We start from the raw sequence: 22,286 nt of genomic DNA on the forward strand, positions 1-22,286 counted from the left end.
CCACCTCAGTTTCCTTGACAACCAAATGCCGAGAAACTCCAGGAGCCTCTTTTGGAAGCTGGTCATCCACTGGAGTGATATGGATTGTTGCCACCAGGAATAAAAATGTCTGTACCATTAATTTGAAATAACAAAAAAAAAAAATAATAAAAAAAAAAAAAAAAAAAAAGGCAAAGAAAATGCCACACAATCACCTAGTCACAGTTAAGATAATTTCAAAAACGTCATTTATAATACACTTCTGTCAAATGATTCAGGAGCTATTAAGAGTGTGGGCCAAAAAATGGAAATCTTTTACTCATTTAATATTATATTTTAAGAAGATAATTATTACAGGTCAGATGCGGTGACTCACCCCTGTAATCCCAGCACTTTGGGAGGCCAAGGTGGGTGGATCACCTGAAGCCAGGAGTTCAAGACCAGCCTGGCCAACATGGTGAAACCCTGTCTCTACTAAAAATACAAAAATTAGTTGGGTGTGGTGGTGGATGCCTGTAATCCCAGCTACTTGGGAGGCTGAGGCAGGAGAACTGCTTGAATCCCAGAGGAGGAGGTTGCAGTGGGCCGAGATTACGCCATTATATTCCAGCCTGGATGACAAGAATGAGACTCCACCTCAAAAAAATATATATATACAAATATATACACACATATATATATTTCACAATTATAGTGAATCCAGTCATGAGTCCTACAGAATGGGCGTATAAAACACAAAATATGTTCTTGGTTTTATTTTTACATCTCTCTTCTACCAACAACCGGTGCCTTCTTTGATACTTCCCTACATTCAGTCATCAATCTTAGAAACGTTGACATGAATTTTGGTTCCTCTTTCTCCACCCACATATAACACATCACCCAGTCCCAGAGTTTCTACTTATAAAATTTCCTATGCAGTGACCATACTCTACATCCCACGCCCAAGTGTCATTCCCATTGCTACTGGCCTACCTTTCATAATTTCATCCTTACATTATTGCAATAGCTGTCTGTTAGCCCTAAATCCAAGAGCTAATCTAGACTTTTCATACCTCTAGTGTTATCTTCAAAAAAGTACAAATCAAATAAGTTAATTCACCCCTTAAAAAATATTAAAACAACTGCTCAAAAAGTGTGGAATTATTTATAGAATATCCAAACTCCTTAGCATGGCATCCAAGACTTTCCATATACACTCTGTTTCTCAACCTTATCTCTTTTTTTTTTTTTTTTTTTGAGGAGTCTTGCACTGTCACCCAGGCTGGAGTGCAGTGGCGTGATCTTAGCTCACTGTAAACTCTGCCTCCCAGCTTCACACCATTCTCCTGCCTCAGCCTCCTGAGTAGCTGGGACTATAGGCGCCCACCATCACACCCGGCAAATTTTTGCATATTTAGTAGAGATGGGGTTTCACCATGTCAGCCAGTATGGTCTTGAACTCCTGACTTCAAGTGATCTGCCCTCCTTGGCCTCCCAAAGTACTGGGATTACAGGCATGAGCCACCACCCAGCAACCTTTCAACATCTTTTACTACCTTTTAAAATCAACCCAACACTCTAATTGCACACAATGGACTGACCATGTACTGGTCCTCGACCATACTTCCATGGATCATGTTGCTTCTTCAATCGAGAATGCTTTTCTCCTGTTTTATCCAGCAATCTGAGTCCTTCTCACCCTTAAAGGCTCTTCTTAGATCTTTCTCCAGTTTTTCAGTTGGAATTATTCATGAATTTTACTTACCCCTTGGTATGGTTTGAATGTTTGTGTTTTCTCTGGAATTTATGTTGAAACTTAATTCCCAACACAAAATTAGTAAGAGGCAGGGCCATTAGTAGCAACTGGACCACGAGGTTGAATTCATGAGCATCTAATCACCCTCATGAATCAACTCGTGCCTTATAAAAGGGCTTGAGGGAGTGAATTCATCTTCTATCCCTTTTGCTGTGTGAGGACACAGCATTTGTTCCCTCTGGAGGATACAGCAACAAGGCACCATCTTGAAAGCAGAGAGCAGCCCTCATCAGACACAAAACATGCTGGCAACCCGGTCTTGGACTTCCCGGCTGCCAGAACTGTGAGAAATAAATTTCTATTATTTATACATTACCCAGTCTCAAGTATTTTGCCATAGCAGCACAAATGGACTAAGACAGAGATAGGTACTGAAATACCTGAAAATGTGAAAGTGGCTTTAGAACTGGGTAATGTGTACAGACTGGAAGAATTTGGAGAAGTGTGTTAGAAAAAGCCTATATTGCTGTGAATAGATCATAAAGGGCAATTTGGTGAAGACTCAGAAGAGGTGGGCTATAGACAGAGCCTCAATCTTCTTAGAGATTACCTAAGTTGTCATAATCACAACATTGGTAGACATACAAACAGTAAAGGCCCTTCTGATAAGGTCTTAGATGGAAATGAGGAATGTCTTATTGGAAACTGGAGGAAAGATCTTGTTATAAAGTGGCAAAGAACTTGGCTGAATGGTGCCTGTGTTCTAACACTTTATGTAAGGCAGAACTGAGCAGGGATGAGGTAGGATATGTGGTGGAAGAAATAACCAAGCAAGAGTTGAGCATGTTGCATGGCTTTTCTTGACGTCTTATAGTAAAATACAAGAAGGGAGAAATGAACTAAAGCCAGAATTTTTCATCAAAGGGAAAGCAGAACTTAAAGACTGGAAAAATTCTCAGCCTGCCCATATAAAGAACAAAAAAGCATCTTTAGGAGAGGCCACAAAACGTGTGACCAAGTGCCTATATGATAAAGAGATTAGTATGAACAGAAAGAAACCAGTTGCTATTTACCAAGACAATGGAAAAATGACCCTGAAGGTATTTTAGACAACAGGCCACCATTCCCATCACAGGTTCAGAACGCCAGGGCCTTGAGGACAGAATGGTTTCAAGGGAGGGACCTGTGGGGTCTCTGCCCAGCACTGCCTGAAGTTTCTGCTCCCTGCATTCTGATGCAATCGTCCCTGTGGCTCAAGCAGGCCCAGGAACCACTTGAGCCACCACTCTAGAGAACACAAGCAGTAGGCCTTGGTACAAATACCAACTCTGCTTGTGTGCAGAGTGCAGGAGCTGTGAAAACAGAGCTGCCTCCACTTAGATTTCAAGAGATGCCTCAGAGAGCCCTGGGACTCAGGCAGAGTTGCCTCAGGTGCAGGGCTGCTGCAGACAGCACCCACTAGGGCAATGCCCAGCAGAGCCATGGGGTCAGGGCCACCGCAGAGACCACCAATGTGCAATGCCATCTAGGAAAGCCTCAGGCACCTGACGCCAAACTCTGACAGCTGTTGCATGGGCTGTACCCAGAAAAGCCATAAAGGTGGAATTAAGCCTACCCCAGCATGTCCAGAAGGCAGAACATAGAGTCAAAGACGATTATTCACAAGCCTCAAGACTTAATGTTGTTTGCCCTGTTGAGTTTTGGATCCTTTCTTCTTTCCTATTTCTCCCTTTTGGAACAGGAATGTCTATCCTATACCTGTCCCTCCACTGTATTTTAGAAGCATGTAACTTGTTTGATTTTATGTACTCACAGCTGGAGGGGAACTTTGTTTCAGGATGAGTTGTACCTGAAGTCTCATCCATACCTGATTTAGTACACAAATATATACTAAATGAGATTTTAGACTTTCTTTTGTGTTGAATAAATTTCTATTATTTCTAAATTATGCAGTCATTTATCCTGTTATAGCAGATTAAACAATCTTAAGCGTCCCCCAACTAGCATACTTATTCCATTGTTTTGTATTACTAGTTAGTTTACAAATGAGTCTCTCTCCCAGACTGAAAGTTCCATGAGACCAGCATTACAATATGGTGTAAACCACATGGAATTTGACAGTACAGTTACAGTCCTGAGTATACCACTTACTAGCAGCTATTTAACCTTGAACAAGTTACTTATCCTTTTAGGGTCAATTTTCTTATTAGTAAGTTAAGCATAATACTAACAATCTCACAGAGTTGTTATCAGGATCAAATATTAATATGTAGGTAAAATGTCTGGCACATAGTAGGTGCTTAATATTACATTCATCTGTGTATCTCCACAACATCTAGCACAATTTTTTCATAGGTAGGAGGCACTTTATTAATGTTTGCAAACTGAATAAAGTCAACATGTCCTGTTTGAGATTTTAAGTCTTAAAACTACACTCAGAGGTTTATAGCATGCTAGAGGGTAAGAAGGACTCACCAAACAACTTTTATCATCACATTTCTTTTTTACAATAATCCATGATTGGTTGTGGAAAAGCTATTAATTACTCTGTCCAGAAATGGTACTTTGCCTGGCATCATGAGTCTTTACAAAAGCCTGCCCCATGAACTCTTTCTATCTTGGTTGCCATGACTGTCATGAGGGCTCCACCCTCATGAATGGGTTAGTGATCTTTATAAAAGGACTTGAGTCTGCAAGTTCGAGCTCTTGCTCTGTCTCACCCACATGATGTTTTCCACTCTATTAGGATGTCGTAAGAAGGCCCTCACAAGATGTAGTTCATTGATCTTGGACCTTCCAACCTCCAGAACCATGAGCCAAATAAATTTCTATTGTTTATAAATTATCCAGTCTGTAGTACTCTGTTATAGCAGTACAAAATGGACTAAGACAGCTTTACTCACTCAACTTGCTTTTGAAAAACATTTCCAACTCTATTCTACTTGGTAGACAGCTTTACAGAGCTTAAGCCTTAAGAGATCTTAATCCAAGAGAGAGCAATATTAGAAGCAAAAGGGAGAATAAAAATAAAGATAGATGAGAGATGCAGAAAGAAGACTAGAAAATGAGGAAAGAATGGAAGAAGGTGACACAAAAGCACATGGGTGAAGTGGAAGGGAGAAATGAAACGTGACCAGATGAGAGAACAAGCACTGGGGGTGCACATTTACCACAAGTCAGAGAAGAAAGTTGGTGGGCAAAACTAACAGTGTAAGTAGTTTCTGGGGGTGAGAAATAGCACTGGATAGCTTCAAAGGAAGATGCAAAAGAGCGAGCTAGCAGAAATCAAAGAATCAGGGCACAGAAGGGATGAAGAACCCGTTCCCACAATAAAGTCAGATACCAGCTGGTGGAGTATCACATTGTGAGCCTGAATATGAGGATCAAGGTCAGGTTTTGTCATTTTGTATACGGATTTATCACTTTATATTCTGATTCCTTATAAGTCTGTAGCTATAAGCAGGCTGGAGGGACATGGGGGACGCCAGCAAGCAGGAGCCCAGCAATTGATTTGAGCACTAGTTTTCTACTGTTTGCCTGGGATTGGGTGTTTAATAATGCTTTTATTACAATCAAATTTCAGTACATTGAGAACACTTTCTTTCTCAATGGAGTTTGCTGAAATGGGACTTTTCTCACCCACAGAATGATAACTGTTGGAACATGCATAAATATGTAAAGACATATCAACTTAGGCCATCATCAAGCATGTTTAAAAAAATGTGCCCACCGGGAGACCTCCTCTTTCAGCTTTGGAGCCCCACAGCTCTGTTTCTGTATGGGGGAGCTTCTTCCGTCTGTCTTCTCCCTTCCTTCTTGCCTATTAAATGCTCCACTCCTTAAAATCACTCCACGTGTGTCCATGTCATTTTATCTAAACTAGCATGAGGACCAAGAACCTTGGTGTTCCTTCACTCATCAAAGCCATATCACTTTGGTGCATTGGCCGGGAATCTGAGGTACAGCCTTCATTGGAGAGGTGAGTGTGGGAGCAAGCTTAAAATCTATTCTGTCATTCCGAGGCACTCTTTGCCTCTATATTAAAATAAATCAAATAAATCAACAGGCATCCGTCAACCTAGTACACACACTTAGTGTTGGCTGCCGTACTCAAGTCACGGACATAAGGCTTGCTAGGGAGAAGGGGCAGAACTCCCCATTACCCACAGGTACTGGGACTGTTGGCCATGCTTGATCTAGCTTCTTTTCACGGGAGACCTTGCCATCACATGAGGCTGGGAAAAGTTCTGAGGCAACTGAGAATTTCTGGCCAGGTGTGATTCAAAGGCCTCTGGACCGGACACAGCCTCCAACAGCCCATTCTGGGTGTTGGCAGAGAACCTCAACTATCCTGTTGCAAAAGTCATCTTCCCTTTCTATCTGCAGCCTCTTACTCTTTCTCTGCGTGAAATGTGCAAGGATTTTTATGGTCTAGGAACAGGGTTTTCTTCTTTTCCCCTGCGGTGAGGTTACTTGATACCACTTCTCCGGCGAGCACATGGTATTTCTAAGCCACCTAGTAGAAATCAGGCTCTAGGCCTCTTCTGTGAATGGAAAGTTTCTGCTTTTAACAATTAAGAGTAAAACATCTTCTGTAGCCAAATTTTAATCTCGATATTGTCCCACTGGCAGGAAAACCGCCATTCGGTTCCTACATTCCTTTAAGGTACCTATTTTGTCTCCTATTAAGACAGTACTTAATTAGTAAGGGTATTTTAAGTCTGGAAGTTAACCAGAACCATTTTTCTATGGGTAAATGGGCTATTATAGCATGGGCTATAATAGCAGGATATAGAGTTCAATCTAGCATGCTCCCTCCCTTAAAGGGGCCTTGCCCAATTACATCATTTTATTGGAATCCATTTTTTGGAAGGCACACAGGCCATGCAAGTCTAGGAAGTCAAAGGGAAATAAAAGGCAGAGAACTGATTGCTTGGGGACAGCGTGACTAAGACCCAACACTCAGTTCCTCTGGTGCCATGGCTTGGAGGGTCACGCCTGCAGTCACATGCAGCACATTTAAGCGGGTGCTGGGAATCCAGGAGTGACAGACAGAAAATAGTTGGGGGGACGCCCTCTACTGTTTTCATCTCCATCCTGGATCACATACCAAAAGGAAGGAGACTAAAAGGATGCTTTTATTCTCACTTCTCTTTCTAGATGAGTAACAGATTGTCTTCAACATGCACTCCCCTAGAGTGTATTTTGAAGCACTGGGACTCCTTCGACCTTGGAACTTTGAAGAAAAAGTGGCTTATTTTCTTTTGCAGCCATATCAGGCAGGCCCAGGGAAAACAGTTTTCTAAAATTAAAAAGGTAACTTTCAGGGAAGTCATCTGAGGGGCCTCTTTATGTGGGGCCCCTTCAAGTTCCCTTCTCATTGCAGGACCTTAGGCAAGTAAAGGGAGACTTAGGCCAATTTTCTAACAACCCTAATAGGTATATAGAAGCTTTCTAAAATTTAACTTAAGTATTTGACCTTACACAGACTTAGCAAACCCTCACTGCAGCTAAAACAGGCAGCTCCGTAAGCAGAAGAGAAGTTTGGAGATAAGCAATATGTCTTCTACAGTAGGCCAAAAGGGAAAAGAAAAAACAGGGAAGGCAAAGAAATAGGGGAAACACAATTCCCAATAGGAAGAGAGGCAATACCTCTTAACAGCCCTAATTGAATTCCTTTCTACGATGTTTTTCCTTCTTTTGTAGTTTAAAATGGCTTCTATCTCTTTTATCATGTTCTTACAACCTGGGAAAAATTAATTTTCCAAACCTTAAAACACTTGACATAGAGTTGAGCTAGGGGGAAGGGAACCCAGAAGCCTGAAATGCTGACAAAAGGGTAAAAATTTCTTACCAGCTGGGCTTTTGGCTTCTCTCCCTGTGCAAACCAGAACAAGGGATAATAAGGATCACTGTTGATGTTCTCCGTAAATGTATAATTAATAAAAAAGGATTTGTAAGGTTGGTCTTAAGCTGTAAACAATCTTGTGTGCTTTGTGTGTCTTTCTATATGGTTCTATCAAAGAAAAGGTATCTTAGGTTAGGATGCAGGCCCAGGACCCCATAGGTCTGCTGTTCAAGCCAGCCCAGCAGAACAGTCAGTAACAAACTTGGCTACAGGCCTCCATCTTGCTTCATGTCCTTAGGAACATAATCTGTAACCACGTGGCAATACTTTGTTTTAGTCTCTACCATTTTACAGTGGTGGCTGTCTTCTTGTGCTGTCAGTTCCTGGGTAAGGGCCACAAAATCAAGTAAGCCAGTTTGTCACTCTGGGTGGTGCCAGCTGATCCATCAAGGGCTGGGTTTACAAAATATCTTAAGCCCTGATCTTAAGAGTGGTTTAGGGAGGGTCAAAATCTTGTAGCCTCCAGCTGCATGGCTCCTGGGCCATGGTTTCTAATCTTCCCCAGGCAAGAGGGAAGTACATCTTGGGAATCAGCTGTTACCATCTTTGTTTTAGACTACAGACTGTAAACCAGGCTCCTTCCAAAGCTGGTTCAGCCTGCACTCAGGGATGGTCAAGGACAGCCTAGGGGCTGAAAAAAAATGGAGTTGTTTGGGTCAGATCTCTTTCACTGTCTCAGTCGCAATTTTGCAATGGTAGTTTCAAAAGCGGCCTATCACTCCTTTGAAAATACCTTGTACACTCATGGTTAAGTCATAACCTAATTAAGGCTCATTGATTTCATCTGCAAGGTTACTTTTTTTTGTAAAGTTCAAAAGCTGAAAATCTTAACTGCTTGGTATAGCTAAAGTCAAGTAACAAGGGATTTAAAAGGATTTTCTTAAAGGGTGCTCAGCTTAATTAAGAGTGGATATTCAAGTTATAGGTATATTTAAAAGGCCTTTATGTTTTTCTTTTTTTGGATGTTGCTTTTCTGGAAAAAGGCTCTTTTCTTCTCAGTCAACTGAGTTATTTTTCTCCATTTTTTGTCTTATCACTCTTAATGCATGCCTGGAAGGCTCTAAGATAACTTCTGGTAGCATGGGACTCCTTGGGAAAAACAGAGGAGGTGCCACAGACCCTGTTTTGGGAAAAAATAAACAAATAAATAAACAAAAACAAACCTCTGTTTTCCTCATAAAACCCCAGGAATTAAAAGGAAATTATCCCTCTCAAAATCAAAGGCTCTGTTCTGTTTTGCATTGTGTTATCTGATGGTTTGAGTTTTGGGAGTATCAGAAATTACTTCGCATTATGAGAGAGCTTTGGTAATAACTACGTAGAAAATACACTGTAAGGGATGGCTAATAGTAGTTATAAATCAGACAAGCATGCTCTTAGCCACCTGGAAAATAAGGCAACATCCCAACCCTACATTGAGAGATGAGACTCCCATCAGGGATGGGCTGATTACAAAATAAGCCAATTGGCTTTGGTTTGCCTCGAAAGGAAATGCATGGTAGAAGCATTACACCATCTTCTCCCATGGTATCTATATGGTCTTTTCATACATTAACCATTGAAATAAAAGCACAGTAAGAAGTCTTAAGACACTACTCTGTCCTTTAGTAAAAGGGTTATAAAAGGTTGTAAAAATTTCACCTCATGGTCAAACTGATTAAGATAAAATGGAATAATCTATAAGTTTTCATTTGAACAAATAAACTAATGCAAGGGTAAAATTTAGCTTTAAACAGAATTTTCATGTCACAGTAAAGACTAATAAAATGTTTTTGCCTTTTGAGTCATCATTTTGGCAAAATAATTTATGGCAATCTAGAAATTATCCTTCCTGATGCCTGGCTTTTTGGATGGTTCAGAGGCCCCTGAAACCTTCAGAAAAGAGGTAAACAGGATTATTTGACATGTTTAGTCACTTGAGATTGCCAAAATGATGTCCAATCTTCTTTAAGTTACATTTTGGTGAACACTAATATATGTTCAAAAATTGTATGGGTTGTCTAAAATTCTAATGCCTAAGTATATGCTATCAATCATAATTAAGGGTAAAGTTATTGTAAACCACAAAGATAAATAAAGTTCTTTCCCAGTCATGTTTTTAACTGTAACTATCCTGGAAATGTTGCCATCCACAGACAATTGTTGTCTCGCTTTGTTCCTTCTCAAAAGATGGTTTATAATCGAGCTATATTAAGGACTTTAACAGGTGTTCTCAAATGCAGGTTATTAATAGCTTTGAAGATTGTAACACTGAAATAGAGGGAGAATCTACGGGACTCCTAAAAACCTGACATGTTCACAAATATCAAGCAAAACAAAATTTAACTAAGCACTGAGAAAGTTAAAGCAAACTTTTTGACTTTTGTTTGGAATACTGCTAATCCTTGTTTAGTTTTTCAGAGTCAAGGAAACTTATTTTAAACAATTTACAGCCTTTAATAATTAAGTAAGGTATTCTCCTGTAAACAAAATTTGGAGCATGTTCATTTTTCTCCGCCTGGTTCCTCTAGAATCTGTAGACTATCTATAAGTACTCTTATGGCAATAAAGTTGTTTGCATCAGTGCAGTAAGAATCCATTTTTCTTTGTCAACAGGACACAATTGGAAAACCGGTTATTTTATCAAGGCTTTGACTGAAAGAGTGTGTTTCCCTTTAAGGAATCAAGTTTGACATGTAGAGCTAATTAAAGCCCCTTGGGGAGAACTGGCCTCCTACCTTGTCTATACAGTCCCCACACAGGGTTCCTGACCTGTGGTCAGTAAAGAATGTCACTTTCTAATAGGTCTGGAAGCTCTGAGTGTATCTTGGGACCTCAAGAGGAAAGGATCACCCAACTCACAGGTATTAGAGGATACAAACCCATGGCTGGGCTTGGCTTTAAAAGTCTTATCTGAAATTCCTTGTGAAACAGAGTTTCATCAAAGCCAATCCAAAAGGCCTATGTAAAAATAACCATTCTTGCTGCACTTTATGCAAATAATCAGGCCAACCATAAGACTAAAGTTCATTCATAATTACTTTTTACCAAAAATGAGGACTGAAGAGAAAAATTTTGCTCCAAAGCTTATCATAAATTTGTCATTAAATCCTAGTCTCATTGTTTTTAAACTTTTTGCCTACATTTTAGACTAATCTGTGAATCAAGTGATGATCTGCAGCTTAGAAAAAAAAAAAAAAAGGATGGGTAATGTAAAAATGTGAATCAATATGCTAGTTCTGGGCAACTACTTTGCAAATTCTGCCAGGTAAGGAAAGTGAGTAAGGTGCCCATAACTCTGAGCTTTCTTTGTTTGGGAAAATAAAAGCAAGGAACTTCATAGACCCCCAAAGGGGAATTCTGTATCTTGGCAAGTAAAATTTTAAATGGAAATTGTCTACCACACCACACTTGTGGGAACTGCTGTCCTCACTCTACTATTTGCAATAGGGTTATACATGGTAGCAGCACCTTCTAACTAAAATATCCGACAGAGTTTTCATTGCTGTTGTATTTTGCTTTATCATTATCCTTATAACCGGGATAATAGTTACTGACAAAAAGGAAGCATAAAAGTTTTACTATCACTAAGTCTCCTAGGATTTTTTTATTGGGTTTAGTGACGCACTTTTAAATGAAACATGCTGCTTTTGGATTAACACCTAGTAAAGGAAAGGAAAATCTACAGGTGCTTAAAAATCAAATCAAAATTATTAACAGGCTCAGGGGAAATGCCGGCTTCAGCCCTGGGTGGCTACAATCCCTCTTTAAGAAATTCCAGTCTTCTTCATGGAATTGGTTAACCCCTTTATTAAGCCCTCTCTTGCTTGTATGTCTTGAATTGATATTTGGACGCTGTATTTTCAGTACTATAACTCAAATTGTTTCTTCTCGCCTAAAAGCAATCAAACTGTAAATGGCGCTGCAAACTGAACCACACATGGACATGCCATTCTTCCCAGGACCCTTAAATCAACCCCAGGAGGAGCCCTAACTGCTGTTCCCCATTCCACATCCCTTTTAAATTGGAAGTAGCCAGAAAGAGTCTTCGCCCAAAACCCCCTAACTGCAGTTAGTGTGATATCGCCACAGGGAGGAATGTGGTAGGAGTTACTAAGAAAAAGAAATTATTTTAGGCAGATAGAGAGGAAAAGGGGTCCTTGGGTAGTTTTCATCTTTTAAAGCATATCCGGAAAATTTTCTTGTAAAGCCCCAGCTCTTAGAGCCAGGTGGGCAACCTTTTATATGCCAATGCTGACTTTTAGAAACTGGGTCCACCCAACATGGCAATTCCCTTGGCCTTCTTGTCCCTGGCCCACATACTCTTGGCAACACGGCCACCCCCACATATCCCCACGTGTGTAGAAATCATGGCGCCCTGCATTTGCATATTAAAAGGTAGGGTGGGAGGACCAGCTTTTTTGCGGGCTATGTGAATGACATGCCTGGTCAAACTTATTCCCCGAGCTCTATGCAAATCGGACACCGCCTCCTCCAGCCTCTGCATATGTACCTGGCTGGTGTCCACGACACCTGGGGATCTCTTCTTTCAGCTTTGGAGCCACTCCCCCATCTGTCTCTGTACAGGGGAGGTTCTTCCTTCTGTCTTCTCCCTTCCTTCTTCCCCGTTTTGCATATTAAACTCTCCGCTCCTTAAAACCACACACACACACACACACACACACACACACACACACACACACAAATATGCCCACCAAAAATTATTACAGGAGTATAAAAAAGCATGCTGTACATTCTTTTTACACAAAGAACACATTGGAGAATAAATTAGCATGGAAAATGGTCTCTTTGCAGGCACAATAACTATTGTTTCCTTATTAAATCCAGTTTTCCAATTAAGTAGAGCCTCACTGATCCACACTATGGCTGGGAGGTCCCACAGAGAATTTCTGAACTTTGTAGATTAGTGAAACACTATAATTGGGGGGAAAAATCATGACACTGACTCCAGGAGAATAGAAAAATGACTGCCATTGTATTTATTTTGATAACTGGATTTAATTTTTAATTACTAAATGCTTCATAATGGGTAAACATGCCGTAAACTTTGGCAACAGTCATGAAAGGATAGAGACAGGGAATTAATTTATTAGCACCTACTAAGTACTGTGTACTCACTGTTCTACTAGCTTTCTTGTGTGATCCAGATAGCACTTTACTAATAATAGCCATGGTTATTATTCCCAATGTTCAGAGAAAAAACCTGAGCCCCAAAGGGGTTAAGTGATTTGCCCCAGGGGGCACAGCTTGTAGGTGGCTGAGCTGAAGTTCTAGCCTTTTTTATGTCATAGAAAAAGCTTAACCATATTTTAGTTTTGCTTTGTGTGTCAATTTCAAAAGGAATTCTCATCATTTTCAAATTGCGTATTCTGAATGCCATTGTTGTAGACAGAACTGACATTGCTCATCTGTGCTTCCATTACGTCAAAAAAAATCAAAACCATGGAATCTTCTGATCACAAAAGCAAGTAATCATCTTATCTGGACTTCTAGTTGAGCAGCTGAAAGTTACTAATTTTGTTGAATATTTTAAATCTATTTTTATTTGTAGGACATGACTAGATACTTGTCCAAATTGAGAATGTAAACATCAAATAGATCAGATAATCATTTGAGCTCCTCAAATATTGGAGTTTCACTGATAATATCAGAGCTTTAAATATAAAAATGCTTGCTAGCGCGCACACACGCACACACACAATACTTGTTTCATTGGCATGCACGCACTCATTTCTAGAAACTCTGAAGAATAAAGCTTTACACTTATTACCTCCCCATCTCCCTCCCTCCCTAGTCTCTATCAAATATTTGGGTTTTATCTCCTCCCAGTTTCAGTAAAACTTGAAAGAACCAGAATTCATTTTGTGATCAATAAGCAGTTCGTCAGGGTCTACACTGAGTCAGACACCTAGGTCTAGAAACATTGAAATGAATAATTCTGGGTCCCTGCTATCAAGGAGATCAGAGTTGCTCCAATAAAAGAAATCGTGGTCTTACTTTATAGAAAGTTCAACAACAAAGATACATGCAAACAGATGCCAGAGCGTATAAAAGGATAAGCTGATCCAGCTTGAGGGTTTGTGGAATGGGGTCGTCAGAGGATTCTTGGAACAGGTGATGTTAGAGCTGAGAGCAAGTCCATAGTCTGGAGAGGAACTAAGACAAAGCTACCACCAACCAGAAGAGGGAGAATGGGAAAAACAGATGCTAGATTAATTTCACTAAGAATACTGCTATTATATTAATGAGCTTTAATTCATCGCAACTATAAGGATTTGGTTAATCACCTCTATTTGTAAAAGGCCACGGGAGGGGTTCTGAGGATAATCTAGTCCAGAAAAGACGAAGGTTGAGCTGAAGCAATGGCAATGCGGTGGGGAAGTAGAGATCGATCAGAGAAACTCATCAAGCAGATTTAGTAAACCTGCTGACTGATTGGTTGTGCTGACATTAGAGAAAGGAGTCAGGGATGACTTCAGAGATTCCAGCTAGTTATTTTGTGCAAGTTTTTAGGGACACATGCTAAATGTATTTTGGTCATAATGAATTTAAAATGCTGATGATACATACACGTAAAGATGTCAGGTAGAGAAGTAGACACAGGTCTGAACTGGATAAATATTTAGGGGCCAAAGATACAGGCTAATGAAGAGAGCAAATTTGTAGATCTCCCTCTGCCCCACTCTCTTTCTCCTTCTGACATAAATTAAGAAGATGAAAGCAGAGAAAAACTTAAGCATCTTTAGAAACCTATCCAACACAGGGAATAAACTTGTAACTAGATCTACAGTTTAGTTCGACCAATTTGCCCAGATTCAGAAATAATTATGTTGCACTAAAGTTTTCATTACAGAGAAATCTGACATCTATATTTGTGTATATGAAGAACATGATTTATAAAATATATAACAACAAAAGAATAAAAAAGAAGTCCAGAAATTTTCATTTTTAAAAAGGCCCCTAGGCTGCTAAAAGTGATATGGTATCCTTATCAGAAACATAACTCAGATTGGATACACAGAAGATTTAGAAGTAAATCCTATTAACTGTTACCATTTTGAACTATCAAATCAACTAAGGTTTCAAACAAAAATTTAATCTAAAAATGACATATAATACATTGATAAAAAGAGGGAGGTGTTATTTGAAAAGGAACTGACCTGTTAGTCAAAGAGCAGATGAACCGAGTTTTCTCATTCATTCTCTATTCCTTCTTAATAGGGATCACCTACTGCCTTCCATTTCTGAGCTCTCTGAAATCATTCTTTCTGATCATCTCCTTCTGTTACACTCTTCTTAGCCACAGATGAATAGCTCAATCATCTATGCATTAGCTAACGTCAGTGTCTGTGACATTATGGGAAGGCATTATGTGACAAATAGGACACTTGCTTTAAGCAGTCATTCTAGAACAGGTTGGAGATTTGCTTGGATCCATATACAGGCTATCTTCCAAGATAACAGGTACAAAATGCCTAGCAAAAAGTACTGTACAAAGTAGGTGTATTAGCCTGTTCTCACACTGCTAATAAAGACATACCCGAGACCGGGCAATTTACAAAAGAAAGAGATTTAATGGACGTATAGTTCCACATGGCTGGGGAGGTCTCACATTCACGGCAAAAGGGATCAAGTCGCGTCTTACATGGACGACAGCAGACAAAGAGAGAGAGCACGTTTGCACAGGGGGAACACCTGTTTTTAAAACCATCAGATCTCGTGAGACTTACTATCACGAGAACAGCACAGCAAAACCCGCCCCCATGATTCAATTACCTCCCACAGGTTCCTCCTATGACACGTGGGAATTGTGGGAGTTACAATTCAAGATAAGATTTGGGTGGGGACACAGCCAAACCATATCAGTAGGTGATTACTTAATTTCAGCTGTCGTTTTTTAAAATCTCTATTATCAACCAGCCTCTCCTTTCAAGGAGTCTATTATAGTTGTCCAGACACTACCCTGACTCCACTTTCTGTAATTTCTATATGGCAATGTTTGCTTAAACTTATTTCTACATTCTACACATTTAAATTATATCCTCTAGTGGTAGTAAGAGACTCTTAGATCTTTAAAGACAACAATAAATAATAGCTAATGTATTTATTGAGTGTTTCCCATGTACCAAAATGTTCTCAGTACTTCATATGTATTATCTCACCTTCACAATAACTCTAAAGGAAGGTTCTATTATTATCGGTTTTACAGACGAGGAAACTGGGGCATGGGCTGACCAGTCAGTCAGTGTCAAGATCAAGAGGGAAACTCAGGCAGCCTCACTCTGGAGCCTATAATTTAATCATCACATACAGAATAAATGTTTTCTTGAGTGTCTGGAGACAAGCAAATTTTGTGAGCTGCTCTACATAAAAGGGTCCCATAGCTCAATGAGCTGGAAACACTGAATACATACATATATATAAAACTCTTTCAAAAAGGAAACATCTGAGTAGTCCTATTGCAAAGAAGTCTGCTTAATTTTGTTTAATCGATTGTTTTTCAATTTTTAAACCTTGAAACCTGTTTTCATGTGGTTTCTAACCACATCTCCTAGAATTGATACCTGTGCACAAGACTTTGGGAAAGTGTTCAGAAACGGTCTCTTACCTGTGGCACTGAAAGATTTGGAGGTTCATGGCTGTCCCACAGGACAAATTGAAAAGAATCTTCAAAGATTTCTCCACCAAAGTGACGATAATAAATGATTCCATTAAATAAATCCCTCTGAAGGAAGCCAGGGACAGGATAGCCTATCGGGTTCATAAAACATCACATACTTTCGTACAAGCCTATCAAATATCGAGGGACAATGATATTGGACTTATCTTCAAAAGTCTTATCTGTCTAGTATATTATATGTCCCCAAGGAATCTGCATTAAATGCTTTCATCAAAGATAAATAATAAAGCAGAAAAATAATAAATAATAAAGCAGGAAAACTAAACTTGCTACATCTGTCTTGATATATGGAAAAATTAGCATTAGAAAAATATTTTCAAGAAACTTACTCTTATTTCAAATATGCAAAGTAACACTAACTACTTATTTGATCCCTATTTTGTCAAACTCTGGATCTACCCACTTTAAGAAGTAGTTACAAAGTGATTCTAACAAAATGTAAACAAATGTTATTCATGAAATTATCAATAATCTAGAATATTCCAAAAATCTCCTTTTAGACTAATTTGTTCTATCACCTTGCTTGGCTGACTTAATTTTTCATACAGTAATGGTTACTATGAGGCTCAGCTCTGGAAATCTGTAGATGCACAACCTTGGATAGATCAAATTAACTTTCCTAAATCTCAGGCTTCCTCATTATAAAATGGGAATAAAAATACTATCTTACTTCAGAAAATTGATGTTCACCTTAGCACAAACTCTGACACAATGTCAGCAAACCCAGAAGGGTGCATAGTAGGTTCTCCACGGAAGAGTGAATTCCATTCAAATGATCTTGACTACCCAGAACTTACCTATCAGTCCTGGCCCTGGCTTCTTCATGATCTCTCCAGCCTGTGGAGGTTTCGTGATATTGAAGAAGATGTAGTCATCACTGCCGTCCACATCTGAAGCTCGCAGCATGGATCCCTGGATCAGGATAGTCTGCCCCTCTTCCAGTTCAATCACAACATTGGTTATGAGGAATGGGGGACTATCATCTTTGGGCAAGATGTTGATGGGGAATTTGTGACGGATGCTGTGATGGCCATCAAATATCCGGAAGACCACGAAGTCTTTGGTGGAATCGCTGTCATCATGATGATAGCGAACAACTCCAGCCTGGAGATCAGCCACGGTGAAGAGAAATCCTTTGCCCCCTGAGGGAGAGAGCAGAGATGGAGCAGATTGAGCGAGGCAGTGCAGAAGCAGCAGCTGTGGGGAAAGCATCAATACAACAGAGGCTGCTAAGGAAAGTGTGCAGCCCGTATTTCCCTCACCTGGAAAAACTACAGATTGTTAGTGGGTTCTGGGACAACACATCTAGTTTTGAATACTGGCTCCAACATTCATCAGTTGTGCAGATTTGAGCAAGGTATTTAATTTATAAAACTTATCTATAAAACATGGATAATACTACTGTGATGGTTTTAACTTTTTCCATCAACTTGACTGGGCTAAGGAATGCCCAGACAACTGGTAAAATATTACTGCTGGGTGGCTCTGTGAAGAGGGTGTTTCTTGAAGTGATCAGCATTCGAATCAGTAGACTGAGAAAAGATCACGCTCATCACTGTGGACAGGCATCACCCAATCCATTGAGGGACTAAGTAGAACAAAAAGGAAGAGGAAAGGGGAATGCTCTCTTTCTTCTGGAGCTGAGACTTCCTTCCATCTTCCTCCCTCTGACACTGGAGCTCCTGGCTCTTGGGCCTTTGAACTCTGGAACATAAACCAGCCACCCTCTAACACTCCCATTTGTCCCTCCACCCTTCACCTTCCCTACCACACTCACCCCTCTTCACTCCCCTTGCCCAGCTTCTCAAGCCTTTGGCTTTGGACTGGGAGTTACACCATCAGCTTCCCTGGTTCTCGGGCCTTCAGACTAATACCCACGACTTCATGGGCTTTCCTGGTTCTCCAATGGCCTAACATGGAACCTCTCAGCCTCCACAATTACATAAGCCAATTCCCATAATAAATCACCTCATAGATAGGTAGGTAGGTAGGCAGGTAGGTAGATAGATAGATGCATAGATACATAGATAGACATTCTGTTGGCTTAATTTCTCTAGCGAACCCTTACTAATACAAATACTTACCTCATAATCCACAGCAAGAATGAGAGAACTTAAGCAACAGTAAGCCTACAATAAATGTTGGTTATTCTTCAGCTAATTGCTACCATCCTACATGGCAGCAGTTCTTAGAGGAGTGGTCTCAAACCAGCAACCTCAGTACTATCTAGAAAGTTTTAGAAATGTAAATTCTCAGGACTTACTCTGGACCTGCTGAATCAGAAATTCAGGGGTGGGTGGGAGGGAGGCAACAACCAGTGTTATCAAGCCTATTTGAAAATTACTGGCTCAAAGACCAAGAGCTAGAGCTCTGATATCTAACAGACTGGTTTCAAATCCCAGTTCTGTCATTTTCTAGGTGTGTTACCTTAGATAAGTCAGTTGTTCTAAGTCTCAGGTTACCCATTTGTAAAATGGGAATAATAATAGTATCTAATACCATAAAGTTAATATGAGATAAACAAGATAAAGCATACAGAATGCTTTGCACAGTATCTGTCACAAAGTAAATGCTTAATAAATGGTTATACTATTTTCTATCTCCTCTGAACCCAGACCATCAATGCATTATGTTCTCCCACTCTTCATTTCATCTGTATAGTATTAATAAACATTGCTTTCTTTTCTTCAGAGACTTACAATTCTTTTTGTTTTTTTGTTTTGTTTGGTTTTGTTTGGTTTGTTTTGTTTTTGAGACAGAGTCTCCCTCTGTCTCCCAGGTTGGAGTGCAGTGGCGCGATCTCGGCTCATTGCAACCTCCACCTCCTGGGTTCAAACGATTCTCTTGCCTCAGCCTCCAGAGTAGCTGGGACTCAGGCACACATCACCACACCGGGCTATTTTTGTGTTTTTAGTAGAGACGGGGTTTCACCATGTTGGCCAGGCTGGTCTCGAACTCCTGAGCTCAAGTGATCTGCCCGTCTCAGCCTCCCGAAATGCTGGGATTACAGCCATGAGCCACTGTGCCAGCCAAAGACTTATAATTCTTAATGGCAGGTGCACCCCAGTACTCTCTTCACACCATGTGGCTGTGTTAAAGACCTTAGAGGAATAAACTATTTAACACTTTCTTGCCCAAGAGCCACTTTATGCTTCTTCCTCACTACTAGAATCCTAGTTGTATTTGGCATAGCAATACAGTCATTTAAAAATACTCAGACTTCTCGACTCGCTTGCACTGAGGAGTTGTATGTGACATAGTTTGATAAAGAAATCTAAGTGGAAATTGTTGTATTGTGCTCCTAGGAAAACTTGTTAAATAGAGCAAACTTAGATGCCATAACTTCTTTCATTGTTCCTTCTGTGTCTTCCAGCCTCAAAGACATGAAGAAAATAACTAATTTTCAAGCCACTACACTTGGGTTTCTCTTACGTACAACTGAACACCCAACCTGACTGGTATACCCAGATTTAAACTGGCCTCCCACTGTCCTGGGATTAAGTAGTAGGATTTATCACACATTTATTATTTTGTTTTTGATTCCAGAATTCCCTGATCACTTTCCCTGAGAGTTATCTTTCTGCTTTACAGTTAGGGAAACTAAGAAGATAACTGAATTAAATCCTCTGAGCTCATTATAAGGAATGACTTATTTTATCATAAAGTGTAAATATTACTTTTATTAGGATTATTACCTTGTTAACTATCATCCCATAGAATTATAAATTTATTTCTTTTAAACCATGACAACTACTACTAATAACATAACATCATTATTACTGAAGTATTCATTAAGCATTAATTTTTCTTTTCTTTCTTTTTTTTTTCTTGAGATGGAATCTTGCCTTGTCACCCAGGCTGGAGTGCAGCGGCGTGATCTTGGCTCACTGCAACCTCTGCTGCCCAGGTTCAAGCAATTCTCCTGTCTCAGCCTCCCAAGTAGCTGTGACTACAGATGCCTACCACCATGCCCGGCCAATTTTTGTATTTTTAGTAGAGACGGGATTTTACCATATTGGTCAGGCTGGTCTCGAACTCCTGACCTCAGATGATCCACTCGCCTCAGTCTCCCAAAATGTGGGGATTACAGGCATGAGCCGCTGCACTTGGCCTAATTTTTCAATATACTTGTTTGAAGCAGAGAAAGAAAAAACATTTTGTCCTCCAACTGGGAAAAAAAATAACTAGTTAAGGAGTATACTTAGAAGGAGTCCTGCATGGCATCCAGAAAGCAAAACTGAGGTTTAAACAATGAGCCACGCACAAGGTACTGTTCATAAATGGTTAGACATTGATCAGAGCACTTGAACACAAAAGTCAATGGTTTCAAGATCTCCAGATTTTCTGCATTTGTCAATTTCCTTGAGAAATGGGGCCCAAGAGATGCTACATATATCTGTTAAATACGTGTACTTCTGAAGAAAATACTTTTGGATTCTTTGCTAGGTTACCAAGTTGGATCATTCACCTCTTAAAGTCAGCCATCCATGCTGCAGGCCACCAACAGTGACTAGCCGGACAGCACCAATGTCGTCATTGTCGACGACCTGAAATTGTTCCCAAGTGATGGCTCGAGACTGCCCCTCAAGGAGATTCAGACCTGTGAAAGAAAGGAGAAAAGGGTTTTGGCATGATAGACTGGATAAAGAAAATGTGCACATTGGACCATGGAATACTATGCAGCGTAAAAAATAGTGAGTTCATGCCCTTTGCGGGGGACATGGATGAAGCTGGAAACCATCGTCCTCAGCAAACTAACATGGGAACAGTAAACCAAACACCACATGTTCTCACTCATAAGTGGGAGCTGAACAATGAGAACACATGGACACAGGGAGGGGAACATCACACACTGGGACCTGTTCTGGGGTATGGGGGAAAGGGGAGTATGGGAGTATGGGGGAAAGGGGAGAGAGAGCATTAGGATGAATACCTAAAGCATGTGGAGCTTAAAACCTAGATGACAGGTTGATAGATGTAGCAAACCACCATGGCACATGTGCACCTAGGTAACAAACCTGCATGTTCAGCACACGTATCCCAGAACTTAAATTTAAAAAAAAAAAAAAGATAAGGAAAGGGTACTGGCAAGTTCTGTGACATGCCAACATGCCTGCTTAAGAAAAGATGAATGAATTTCCACTCATGAAACCATCTAAATACTGTATCTTTAAAAGCTTTTCAAGAAACTGGAATGTAGCTTTTATTTTTAGTACTATTTTTATTTTTAGTACTATTGACTCCAATATTACAACAGATTACAGAGAGTCCTGAAAGGGAGCAGAGCAAGCTGGTCGAATTGCAAGGTAGCATGCTGCTGGACCTATCTTATGCTTCTCTGACATCTGCCAGCTTCACCCACCACTCCGGCCTCGACCAACTGACAGTTCTCTAGCTGCAGCCGCCCCATGAGGATTCCCAGTTTCCAAAATTGTAAAGCCCTCCTGCCACCACTGCCTCATCTTCTGATGCAGCCGGCTACCTCCACTGCCCTCTGGTGGCGGCAGGACCAACCTTGTGGCTTATCAGGCCCTGCACCAGGGGACCCAGGAAATATGTTCTACGGCTGCTAAGAAGGGCCAGATAACACCCTCTGGGCATGTGGACAGTTAACAGCCACTGAAGTAAACTTTAACCCATTAAAGACAGGAAATGGGAAAGAACTGACCATTAATAGATTGTTGACCTTTTCCCCACCCCACTTCCAACTCTTCCCAGACACAGCGGTTGCATCTTCTCCCTGGAGACATCAACACTACAGAGCAATCTGCTTTATCTTACTGTAAAGCTGTGACCAGCTCAGCTATGCCACCTTTTTATTTGCTTCTCCCCTTACTCTTGCTTTCAGTATAGGGTTAGTACATCTGATCTGCCTTGGGGTCTGTTTTCTAGGGAAATTGGGCTAATACATATATAAAGGAGAGGGAGAGAGAAAAGGAAGGAAGGAAGGAAGGAAGGAAGGAAGGAAGGAAGGAAGGAAG

At 40.3% G+C, this 22,286-nt stretch overlaps 1 protein-coding gene across 1 annotated transcript in view; it reads right to left on the reverse strand.

Moving 5' to 3' along the window:
- FREM1 (FRAS1 related extracellular matrix 1) overlaps positions 1 to 22,286 on the reverse strand; it is a 173,481-nt gene that overhangs the window by 87,718 nt on the left and 63,477 nt on the right. Inside the window, exons 8-10 of the mRNA XM_011990854.1 lie at positions 20,774 to 20,905; positions 17,103 to 17,447; positions 16,234 to 16,376 (exon numbers count right to left, since the gene is read on the reverse strand). Of these exons, the coding sequence (XP_011846244.1) occupies positions 16,234 to 16,376; positions 17,103 to 17,447; positions 20,774 to 20,905 (620 nt within the window). The remainder of the gene's footprint in view (positions 1 to 16,233; positions 16,377 to 17,102; positions 17,448 to 20,773; positions 20,906 to 22,286) is intronic.

Source organism: Mandrillus leucophaeus, unplaced genomic scaffold (genome assembly GCF_000951045.1).
Source record: "Mandrillus leucophaeus isolate KB7577 unplaced genomic scaffold, Mleu.le_1.0 Scaffold384, whole genome shotgun sequence".
Taxonomy (NCBI): Eukaryota; Metazoa; Chordata; class Mammalia; order Primates; family Cercopithecidae; genus Mandrillus; species Mandrillus leucophaeus.